Source organism: Barbus barbus (assembly GCF_936440315.1).
Source record: "Barbus barbus genome assembly, chromosome: 21".
Taxonomy (NCBI): Eukaryota; Metazoa; Chordata; class Actinopteri; order Cypriniformes; family Cyprinidae; genus Barbus; species Barbus barbus.
Window position 1 is genome coordinate 14,858,338 of NC_136749.1, and position 12,448 is coordinate 14,870,785.

The 12,448-nt window shown below is 37.0% G+C and overlaps 1 protein-coding gene across 1 annotated transcript; it reads right to left on the bottom strand.

The window, feature by feature from the left end:
* Positions 1-2,662: 2,662 nt before the first annotated feature.
* LOC306887344 (uncharacterized protein) lies at positions 2,663-5,631 on the bottom strand. Its single transcript, XM_079445001.1, has 7 exons — positions 5,520-5,631; positions 4,749-5,078; positions 4,308-4,652; positions 4,014-4,208; positions 3,549-3,596; positions 3,420-3,476; positions 2,663-3,223 (listed from the first exon to the last, which is right to left on the bottom strand). Exons 1-7 carry the CDS (start codon positions 5,587-5,589, stop codon positions 3,156-3,158), a joined length of 1,113 nt encoding a protein of 370 aa, XP_079301127.1. The 5' UTR covers positions 5,590-5,631; the 3' UTR covers positions 2,663-3,155.
* Between the last annotated feature and the right edge of the window lie 6,817 nt (positions 5,632-12,448).

A 12,448-nucleotide genomic window follows, 5' to 3' on the forward strand; every position in this document is an offset into this window, starting at 1 on the left:
TCAAACAGGGAGTGTGCTGGATGTGAGGGTTCCAGAGTGATTTTACCAGCCCTTTTGCTCACTCTGGATAAGTACAGTTCTTGGAGAGCGGGGAGGGTTGTATCAATGATTCGCTCAGCAGTCCGGACTGTTCTCCAAAGTCTTCTGAGGTCAGATTTGGTAGCTGAGCTGAACCAGACAGTTATTGAAGTGCAGAAGATGGAGTCAATGATGGTGGAGTAGAACTGTTTCAGCAGCTCCTGTGGCAGGTTGAACTTCCTCAGCTGGTGAAGGAGGTACAACCTCTGCTGGGCCTTTTTGCCACTTCAGGTCCTGAGAGATGGTGGTGCCCAGGAATCTGAATGACTCAACTGCAGTCACAGTGCTGTTCATGATGGTGAGTGGGGGGAGAGCAGGGGGGTTTCTCCTGAAGTCCACGATCATCTCCACAGTTTTGAGCGTGTTAAGCTCCAGGTTGTTAAGACTGCACCAGACAGCCAGGTCCTTAACCTCCTGTCTGTAGGCAGACTCATCACCATCCTGGATGAGGCCGATCAGTGTGGTGTCGTCTGCAAACTTCAGGAGCTTGACAGACGGGTCTTTAGAGGTGCAGTCGTTGGTGTAGAGGGAGAAGAGCAGTGGGAAGAGAACGCAGCCCTGAGGAGCACCAGTGCTGATGGTGCGGGTGTTGGATGTGAATTTTCCCAGCCTCACTAGCTGCTGCCTGTCTGTCAGGAAGCTGGTGATCCACTGACAGACGGAGGTGGGGACGGAGAGCTGTGTCAGTTTATATGTATATATGTATGTAGTCTTATACATATATACCGTTAACGTTAGTCTCCATAAAGACCCAAATTAAGAAAATTAATTGGGAAAAAAGGATAAGAATCTAATAATAATCAATCAGTTAATGAACTTATGAATAATAGAGAAAAAGAAAATCAGACTCAAGTGAGGTAATCTCCTATGTGAGTAATAAGGCCTAGGCCTAGTCAACATTCACCTGAATCCCATCTCTAAGTCCTATAATTTGATGTTTCACACTGTAATTATTGGAAGTACCCTACATATTTAACAAGTTTGCATGTGGTCCAGACCACACACAACTAGTATTAAACTATAGAAGAGAGCTGGAGTTTGATAAGCAGTTTTGAAGGAGAGTCATAACCCAAGATATGCAACAAAGGAAATACTATAGAGGGAATAACTTAATAATAATAAGTTCCCACATAAAAAATACTACAGTAATTTATGGTAAATACTATAGTGTTTTTGAACCATACCATAGTAAAGCACTTAAATTAATTTGTTGTGGTAATTCTATAGTTGCTATATAACAACTATAGTAATAAAAACAAATTACTAATAAGCTACTAAGTTACCAATACTGAAACTTTTCTACAACTATAGGGTACATATTATACTACAATACACTACAGTATTGATTACAGTTAGTTCACTATATTTAATACTACAGTATGCTGTAGCACTCATTAACAAAGTGTTGTAAATACTATAACATATACAGTATAATACACTTTACTAAAGTATGGTTCAAAAACACTATAGTATTTACTAGTATTTTTTCATGAACAACAACAACAAAATCAAAATGTTTCCATTTATATCCATATCTTTAGATATCTGTATCATTCTTCAAGTCTGTTTAATTGTTAAATTGCATCAATTCTGTTAAATTATATATTAATAAAGCATAATAGTAAATAAAATAAATCAAAGAGTCATTCTATACAAAACAGTTGCCATTTGTGTCCCTCATATGAATGTGTGGATAGCATCACAGCCCTGTTATCAGGTTTTCTCTTGTAACAACAATGAACTATTATATCAATCAATAAAACTTTGTCACTTTGTTATTCTTTCAAGGGGTAAAGTTTTCAAGGACATACTCTAGACTAAGACTAATAACTTGTTTTTTTAGAGGATGATTTTACCCCTGTAACCTTGATTTTGTAGTAAACTAATAACTATTAATAGAAGACATTTATACCTGTATCAGCATTCAATTACAAGAAGCACCTTGCAGTTTCAAAACCATTGAGCTCAAAACTTGTAATAATGTCAAACTGAACTGTAAAAACGGTCAACCCTGTTACATCTCTTAAGACATATTTATATCTGAAAAAGGCCCTCAGAGTAATATAATAGTAACAGATATTTTTAAAGCAGTCCTAGTTGTGCCAATATTGTGTCTAAATGCGGCAAGGTCTTCAAATTTAAATTGTTTTCAATTTAATTGTTAAAAAGCATTTGTACAGTAATACTAAGTCATTCATGAAAATTTGCCAGAGGCATTACACTCTGATAAACCCGACCCCTCCTTTTAAAAATGGCTTCAGCGATGTGTAAATTGCAATAGTGCAACAGTTGATATTAAGCAATAATTTTCCACAGATAGGCAGGAATCAGGGATACTATACTCTGTGTGTGTCTAGGGTGTGGATTTTGACTCCTCTTTGTAAAAGCATAAAAAGTTTCCGCATTTAATGTTAGTGTTTGGTGTAAGGTAGGCCATGATCTGTTTTTCTGGTAGCACGCCAAAAGATAATGTTACTTGAGTATGATGATGAAATCTATCCATATTTCTTAAGAAAAAGAATGAAAAGCCAAGATCATGTGATATTGATTGATATCACGGAAAGCCACAAGAAAGGAACCCTACCCCTGCGTATTGTTTATTCTACGTTCTTAATTGTGATTAAGGTTTCTGATTAATTTACTGTTCACAATACATATTTTCAAAGAAGTCTTGATAAACACACTGCTATGATGACACTGGAATCTGTAATGTCTATTTATATAATTAACCTTTTAAGTCTTGAATCAGAGATCATCAGCCTGTGTCATGCCTCACAAAACAAATCAGTCACAGCCTGTCTGCTATGATAAAAAGGCTTATAGTTGTTTTGGCTGTTTTTATAGAGTTTGAAAGGACTGAAGATTTTTAAAGCTACATGACAACATTTCACATTACAAGATTAAAAAATAATAAAAACATAGCATTACAAGGAGCCTCAGCGACTGTCTTCAGAACTATTTGTGTATAATAGATGTTCCCCTTTATTATAATTTGTGAGAGATGCCATGTAATTACTGAATTGGCAATTTACCAAAGACTTTGACATCACAAAACATTAAAAATACCAATATTCGTTTCACAGTGTTAACTTTTCATATATGTCATCTGGTTTAAACGCAGGAGCTTGTGAATGTTCAGCAGCAACTGTTGGGAGATAAAGTGCAGAAATTCATTTCTGCCATCATTAAAGAAAAACCAGTGAATGTATTGTTTGAATCGTGTTTACATTTGCAAATTCTGTGTAAATTGTTTAAACAAACTGAAGTTTAATTTCATCCATTTAAATAGGTTAGATTTTCAGTGTAGCATGTTTATACAAATAATACTTTGCTTAACTTACAGGTGATCATTGTTGCTGTGTTTTTTTCAATTAAAGTATACAATGGGACATCAAACCCTGTCCAAAAAAGAGAGAGATTGTAATCAATTACATACATTTTAATAAACATTTAAAATGAATGCCACTTACCATCTGCAACTTGGGAGTAATATACAGAGAACTGGCCATTTAGCTGCGCTATAAGAAACGAAAAGAGACTTTACAATCATGCATAAAAGTTACATTATGTTTAAACATGTTTCTTTCTGACATAAATCCTTATTACATTTAACTTCCCTTTCTGACATATTATTAGCACATCTTACTATTGCACAAGAAACCTATTCTCTTAAATTCACACATTTGAAGGAGAACAACTGCAAAACAAGCAAGTGATAGAGGGCCTGCTGTTTAGCTGGTTCTGATATCCATCTGAATAACTGTTCAGTAAGTGTCGAGGAAAAATATATAACAGAAAGTATAATATACACATAAAAACTAAGTTCTGATGACATTAACAGTCATCACTTCCTCTCTCGTTTTTTAATACGCCATTGCTCTGACGGTGACAACACAATGGTGTTATAAATTTCAGGGCTACAGTTGTGGACTTACTTTGGCTGTTGGTTTTGAGCCTTTGTTTTTGGAAATATAGAATGACACCGACGGTCAGTGATATGAGGATAAACAGAGACACTATTGTGGTCATCAGTACTACTCTCAAATTAGTCATCACTGATTCACTCTCGTCATTGTTGCTTTCAGCCAGGCCAAAAGAACTGTCAGCAGAGGCTGAAACACTTGTGATCACTAAGGAAACATATTAAACAACACTTAATTTGAGTAAGTTATTTTGATCAAACACATGCACATACAGTACACACACACATATTCAGACGATGGTCTTACCTGTGGCTACCAATGTTGTGGAAAGTTTTATCATCAGCCTCATTTCATAGCAGGTTTTTTCATTCACTCTGCACTGGTACCACAATTCATCAGTGTGGACTGCATCCCTTATAAGCAGAGATCCGTTCACTAGTTCTCTTGCTCTCTCATACAGAGGCTTCGGGAGTTTCTCTGTGCTGTTTGGGGGCTTGTTTGGATGGCGATACTTGTTTATATCTGTTGAGTGGTGACCAATAATGACTTTCCAAGTAACTTTATCAGTTGTGTTTTGTAGAGGATGTTCAGAGCATGGCAGCAACACTGAAGAGTATAATTTTGCATGGACTGGGTTCAACTTTTCACACTCTGAAATCAGAGAAACACAGTAGTAGTCATATTATATATGTACTATATGGCTCTCCAATGGTGATTATAGCTTTTTTGAAAAATCTGCATTCTTACCTTTGACCTTCAGGTTAAATCGAGTTGCATGAAGGCAGTCCAGATCCTTGTAGACCTGACAGTCATAAAGGCCATCATCAGATAATCTGATGTCTTTCAGATCAAGTGTAACATTTGCAGAATCTTTCCTCACAGACCATCTCTGGTGCTCTGATGCTGGAGAGATGTCTGGATACATCAGGATGTCTTTAACCAGGTTGATACTGAGCAGATTCACTGTCAAAGACTCCAGCGGGTGAGTTGTGGTTAGGCAAGAAATAGACATATTGTCACCCTTGAAACAGTTTATGTTCAACTGATGAACCTGCTTGCAGGGTCTCCGTGTTTGAGCTTTAAAGGGAATTAAAAAGAGAAATGAGACATCTTGTGAGAACTGAGACATGGAAAGACAGAAAACCACCACAGGGTTTCCAATAAAAAGCCATTTTCTCAAATTATCTTTTTGGTTGCAAGTGTATAACAATATTAAATTCATAAACTGACTTATATAATCTTTGCACAAAAAAAGATAAAATAAAACAAACACTGTCCTTAATGACACAATTTCTTGCTTTAAAATGTTAGTTTTACACACTAGTTAGCACAACAACTAAGAATTGAGGTCAACAAAAATTTCCAAGTAAGTAACAAGTATGCAGCATCTGTATGGCATTGATTATATTCATGTCACACCTGTGCCACATTTACACACCCACAGCACACTGATAATGATCACATAACTCTTGTTTGTATGCTGGTTAAATGAATTGACTTCATAGAAAAGACACTTACCTTTACATTCTAATAAAGCTGCTATTAGAAGATACAGGAGTTGGAAATGTGAAGACTGAAAACTCCTCATTATATACAGATGCTCACTGCAAGACAGCTGAACTCTATTTGAGCACTCAGTTCACTTTCACAGATTTGTTTTCAGTTACTCTGAATTTAATGCGGAAGTAGGAAATATGGTCTAATTCTGTGCTCATATATAGGCCTTCAGTGAGCTTCTTTATTCAATGAGGAGTTTTTATTAGACATATTTGCAACATTTAAATCTTATAATAGCAGATGTATTAGAAGATGCTGCCGTTGTTGAGGATGGACATGTAATTTGAAGACTAAAAACACCTCATCAAATAGATAGTTTAGAGTAGCCCACTGCAATATGAGCACAGCCCACAAGACCTTTTACATTCACACAGTTGTTTTTGAAGAGCCAAAGTAGGAAATGTGATCTGTGCAAAATGTCAGCCGTGCAATTTTGCACACATTTTAAATCATTAAACCAAGTAGCTACATAAGTTAATTATTTTAAATGATAACATATTCAGCATATTTAAAGAAATATTTTTACACTCAAACTAAAGGGATCATTAAAGCTCTTTTTTACAAAATGCCCTCTAAGGTGGAAGTGAGGTCTAGATTAATAACAAAGCCATGTCTGAATGCATTTGACTCAGTGTGTGAAAAGCCATATCCCCGTTTTATGGGCAGAAAGGAATTTAACCTGGGATTGCACATCTGGTTTATACAGTAATTACGGTGATGTGGCATAGCAGTTAAAGCTCAATAGCAGAAAACAAAAGACTGGAGTTTCACTATCTATTGTTAATTTTACAGCAGGACTAAAGTTACTCTTAAGTCCAAAACTGAAGTGTCAATACTTTTCCTTTTATGTACTTAATCAACAGGCAGCTCTCATTCACACCCCATTCCACAGATTCCTCTCTCGGCCTTTAGCAGGAACTGGTCTGCAGGTTTCTCTTGGGAAAAATATAGAGGTTATGCTTTAATGATCATAAAATCCATCATCATTATCATCGTCAGAGCTAAGAACTCCAGGACAGCTGACTGTTGGTCATTATACAAGTATATGTATATGTATATGTATAATTAAAAACAAGTAGTTTATTTATTTTTAGTAATTTCATATATATAAGCATAAATATTTTGCCATTATTTGGAACAGTGGTTCTTGAAACTGCTGGATTAAAAAAATGTATTATGGTTAATTATTTTATGAGTCAAAAGGTTGAGATTTACAGTACTGATTTAGAAAGAGATTCTGTGATTTCCAGGATGTGCATATGATGTGATGAACAGGGTGCGACAGTAATTTTTCACAGCATGAGCAGGAATGAGCAGTGTGTAAGCAGCTGATCTGAGGGAAGATCATTTGTGATTGAGGTTTGGAAAGCTGAAGACTTTAAAGAGATTAGAGAAGTGAGCAGTCTGCACACTCCAGTATTTTGAGAGACACACTGCCCTCTGCAGGCCTCAGTGAGCATTACATTATAAAATAAATCTCATGCATGCACATATACTGTGGATCATATTCTGAATACTGCACCAAGCACATCAAAACAGCAAACCAGCCATAACTGCTTTCTATTTGAAAAAACAAAACAAAAAACAAACAAAAAAAAACTTTTTTATAAGAAAAAAAATATTTTAATACTGCACCATTGTATTCTGTCTCAGTCAAACACTCAAAAACTCAGTCATAGCCCAGGTATATTACAGAAAAAAATACAATAGAGGGAATAAGTTCAGTCATACACTGGAAGACAAGTTTATTCTTATTTTTTTCTACAATATCCTCATTTGTATAGTTGTATGTACATATGTTTAAACTGTATTTATCTGTATCTGAACGTGATTAATGTTAACTGTATGCACCAAGGGTCTGAGAGTAACGCAATTTCAATTCTCTGTATGTATGTGCTGTACATGTGGAAGAATTGACAATAAAGCAGACTTGACTTGAAATCTGTTCAGAATTGTTTATTGCAATGCAAGCATTATAGCAAAGACTAAGTGCAAAAAAGAAGAAAATCCAATAGTCATTCTACAGAAAAGTTGCCATTTGCCATTTGTGTCTCTCATATGCATGTGTGTACTGTAGAAAAATGCATCACACCCCCGTCATCAGGTTTTGCCTTTTAACAGCAATTATTCTAAATCATCGTTTATTCAAGAAGTGAACTTACAAGCTACAGTAAAGTCTTATCAGTTTCTTAGGATTTCTTAAGATCACATTACTGTTAGCAGTAACATAAATGTCTCTTAAGTCTGTTCATAGCTAAAAGTCACATTGGTATCAAAACTGGGTTCAAATGCAGTGAGTGCAAAGTAAAAAAAAAAAAAAACCTGAAATATTAAGCCATTCATGAAAATCAAGATAAAATACATAACAATAGTTTCAGTTACATGATGGAAGCAGCGTGGAAGTTGATATTAAGATGTTTTCCCCTGATTGAGATGGATCAGTGATATCTTCAATGATGAAAAAAGAAGCTCTTTAAATATATCTGGTTTACATGCAGCAGCTTGTTTGTTCAGACTAACTGTTGGGAGATAAAGTTCAAAAATTCATTTGGATTTTTTAGTTCTCAATTATTTTAGTTCTCAAAAAATCTGAATGTTTGAACCTTTTTTAATTGTTGTGTTTGAGTCCCTCAATTATCCTCCGTGTGAAAAGATGGATCTCAAAATCATACAGTCACTGCTGGAAAGGGTTAAAATATGCAAAAGATGCTGGAAAACTGAAGATTCTGCAGGACCTGGAGGATTTTTCTGAAGAACAGTGCTCAGTTGAACTGTTCAGAACAAACAAGAGACTCATGAACAACCATCACAAAACAAAAAAACAGTCGTAGATCATCCAGGTAACCACACACCGTATTAAGAACCAAGGGTTCCCAAACTTTTGAATGTGGTTATTTTAATAATTTCAGCTATTTTTTTGTCTTGTGGACTATATGTAAACATCTTTTATGGAAAATATCTTACTCAGGACAGTACTAAATAAAAAATAACATGCATTTTGTATGATCTCTCTTATTTTGGTAAAATTATCCACATTTTCACAGATTCTGCAAGGGGTTCCCAAACTTTCGATCCCCACTGTGTTTACATATTTTTTAGAGTGTAGTAAATGTTTATAGCAGTCCATATACAGCCAGGGCTTCTAGCTGACCATGGCTATAAAATTGTATTTACATTTAAATTGTTTTATTTGGTAAAATGATATGTAGAAAAATAATTTTCATAATAATACTACATTTATGAAAATTTACAGGAGGCATTACACTCAAAAAACCAAAAACAAAACAAAACAAAAAACAGCAACACCAAAAAACAAAGAAACATAAAAAAAACATAAAAACAGTGATTTATTTCACAGCATTCTATTATCATAGATGTGGTCTGGATTACATGCAGGAGCTTCTGTTTGTTCACACCACCTGTCGGGATATAAAGTTCAAAAATATATTTGGTCAGCAAAAAGTAAATAGTTTGAGTCATGTGCACATTTGCAGATGTCTACATGCAGTACTTATATATGAGGCCCCTGCTTTGTTATTCAGGACAGATATCAGAATCAGAATCAGAATCAGAAAGAGCTTTATTGCCATGTTTGCACACACAAGGAATTTGTCTTGGTGTTATGAGCTTCCAGTACAGAAAGTACAAACATAGTGCAGACAACATATAATTAAGGTGATAAAGAACACTAATGAAGAGAATATACAATAATTAAGAATAACAATAGTAATAAAAATAAAAATATACAGAAAAGAGACATGACCATAGACAGAACTGTGAATGTGCATGTGTCCTATGTGCAGATGAAGGTTTGATGAGTTATTTACAGATGTACAGTACCGGGGTGTGTTATGTGTTGTTCAGGTGGGATACGGCCTGGGGGAAAAAACTGTTCTTGTGTCTGGCTGTTCTGGTGCTCAGTGATCTGTAGCGCCGGCCAGAGGGCAACAGTACAAGAGAGAGTGAGCTGGGTGTGAGGGGTCCAGAGTGACTTTCTTAGCCCTTTTCCTCACTCTGGAGGTGTAAAGTTCTTGGAGGCTGGGCAGAGGGGCACCGATAATCCTCTCAGCAGTCCTAACTGTCCGTTGTAGTCTTCTGATGTCTGTTTTGGTAGCTGAACCAAACCAAACAGTTATAGAAGAACATAGGACAGACTCGATGATTGCAGAGTAGAACTGTTTCAGCAGCTCCTGAGGCAGGTTGAACTTCCTTAGCTGGCGGAGGAAATACAGCCTCTGCTGGGCCTTTTTCGCAATAGAGTCAATGTGATTGTCCCACTTCAGGTCCTGGGAGATGGTGGTTCCCAGGAATCTGAATGACTCTACTGCAGTCACAGTGCTGTTCATGATGGTGAGTGGGGGGAGAGCAGGGGGGTTTCTCCTGAAGTCCACTATCATCTCCACAGTTTTGAGCGTGTTCAGCTCCAGGTTGTTAAGACTGCACCAGACAGCCAGCTGCTCAACTTCCTGTCTGTAAGCAGACTCGTCACCGTCCTTGATGAGGCCTATGACTGTAGTGTCGTCCGCAAACTTCAGGAGCTTGACAGAGGGGTCCTTTGATGTGCAGTCATTCGTGTAGAGGGAGAAGAGCAGTGGGGAGAGAACGCAACCCTGAGGCGCGCCAGTGCTGATGGTGAGAGTCCTGGATGTGAGTTTGCCCAGCCTCACTAGCTGCTGCCTGTCTGTCAGGAAGCTGGTGATCCACTGACAGATGGAGGAGGGCACAGAGAGCTGTCTCAGTTTGTCTGAGAGAAGGTCAGGTATGATGGTATTGAAGGCCGAGCTGAAGTCCACAAATAAGATCCTTGCATAATTCCCAGGTTTGTCGAGGTGTTGCAGGATGTAATGCAGTCCCATATTGACAGCGTCATCCACAAACCTGTTTGCTCTATAGGCAAACTGAAGAGGATCCAGCAAGGGTCTAGTGATGTCCTTCAGGTAGGCCAGGACCAGTCTCTCAAGTGACTTCATGACCACAGACGTGAGTGCGACAGGTCTGTAGTCATTAAATCCAGTGATTTTGGGCTTTTTGGGGACGGGAATGATGGTGGAGCGTTTGAAGCAGCAGGGAACTTCACACAGCTCCAGAGATCTGTTGAAGATTTGTGTAAAGATGGGGGCCAATTGGTCAGCACAGACTTTTAGACAGGCAGGTGAAATACCGTCTGGTCCTGAAGCTTTCCTAGATTTCTGTTTTCTGAAGACCCGGTTCACATCCGGGTCATTCATCATTCATTTCAGATATGAAATGAATGATTAAACAGCATTGCAGTAACTTACAGGTGGTCATTGTTTGTGTTATATTGAACCAAAGAATACAAAGGGACATCCAACCCTGCAAGAAAACAACTTTTAGTAAATACACTGCATCAAGTTAATTGCATATATTTTGTAAGGACTTACCATGAATATCACTTACCTCCTGATATTTCAGAATAATACACAGAAGTCTGGCAGTTCAATTCCACTACAAGAATACAGAAATAAGTATTTTACCATATGATACACTACACTTCTACCATCATAAAATGGCATAAGTTACAGTATTGCAGTTTCTTCATTTCATCATCATGATGGCATGATGTGAACTATATTTCACGTCTCATTGCAACACACTAAGAAGTTTTGGACTTACTTTGGTTATCAATATTGGGCCTTTGTTTTTGGAAATAAAAAATGACATAAGCGGCCAGTGATATGAGGACACACAAAGACACTACTGTGGTCATCACTACTACTGTCAGATTAGCTGTCACTGCTGCACTCTCGTCACGGTTGTTGCCTTCAGTCTGAAGAACTGTACTGTCTGCTGTGGTTGGAGCATCTGTGATCACTAGAGAAAAGATAAACTTAAATGAACATCATCACATCACATTTCTCCAAATCTGTTCAGGTAAAGAAACTCATAAACATAAGGATGAGTGAATTTTCTGCAGATTTATTTCTGGGTGAAATATTCCTGTAGCTCAATACAGCCTAACGTCTGTTTGGGTATGATGTGACATGTTTTGCACTCCTGGATTTGGGTAATTTCTGCCAATCATCTCTGCAGATCCACTCAAGCCATGTCAGGTTGGATGGGGACTGCAGTTTCAGGTCTCTCCAGAGATGTTTAATTGGGTTCAAGTCCAGATTCTCGTTGGGCCACTCAGGAACAGTTTAAAAGTTGCAATGATCTCTATTCACCTGTTTTATATACTGTAGGCAGGTGTGTGTTTTTCTAAATCATATCCATATAATTTAATTTGTAGCAGATGTATAATCTGCGACAATCATTTTTTAAGCTTAACTTCAAATGTCATAGCATAGAGTCTGAATGCTTGACTTTTTTTTTTTTTTTTTTTGCAAAGTTATAGCAAATCTGGGTTTGCTTTGACATTATAGGGTATGAAGTATAGATTGATATGGGGGAGAACAATTTTAAAACATTTAACTTAAAGGGGTCGGAATGCTTTCTCATTCCATTTAATAATCAAAATAAAAATTTAAAAGAACAAAAAAAAAATATATCACAGTACTAATTTTTACCTAAAATATACTTAGACACACAAATGTTAACATATTTTCCAGTTGGAATAAAAACATTAATTCTGTCAGGACCACTATCGTCAAAGATGACTGACAATTAGCATATAGTTTGGATTGGAGGTAGGGTTCTGTTCTGGGCAAGAACAGCCTGCATGGATGCGCAGGGAGAGCAGCGATAACCCCCCAGGGTAAACAGAACAGAACCAACAAAAGTATTGCAGATGTGTTAAAGTTCAGTAATTTTATGTACACATTTTTGAATTTGTCTGATTTAAAAGAGAATCAGAAGGCTGGATCCTGACTGACAGAGGAGGAGTTGGGGATGGAGGGGGGTAATTAGCTATTGAGCAATGCGAAAACTGC

What these genes read in the sequence shown, in the direction of transcription:
- LOC306887344 (XM_079445001.1), bottom strand. Translation starts at nt 5,589, where the DNA reads ATGAGGAGTTTTCAGTCTTCACATTTCCAACTCCTGTATCTTCTAATA. An exon ending in TTACTCCCAAGTTGCAGATG is followed by an intron (nt 3,477 to 3,548) that starts GTAAGTGGCATT and finishes TTTTTTGGACAG; the next exon opens with GGTTTGATGTCCCATTGTAT. An exon ending in CACAGCAACAATGATCACCT is followed by an intron (nt 3,224 to 3,419) that starts GTAAGTTAAGCA and finishes ATCTCCCAACAG; the next exon opens with TTGCTGCTGAACATTCACAA.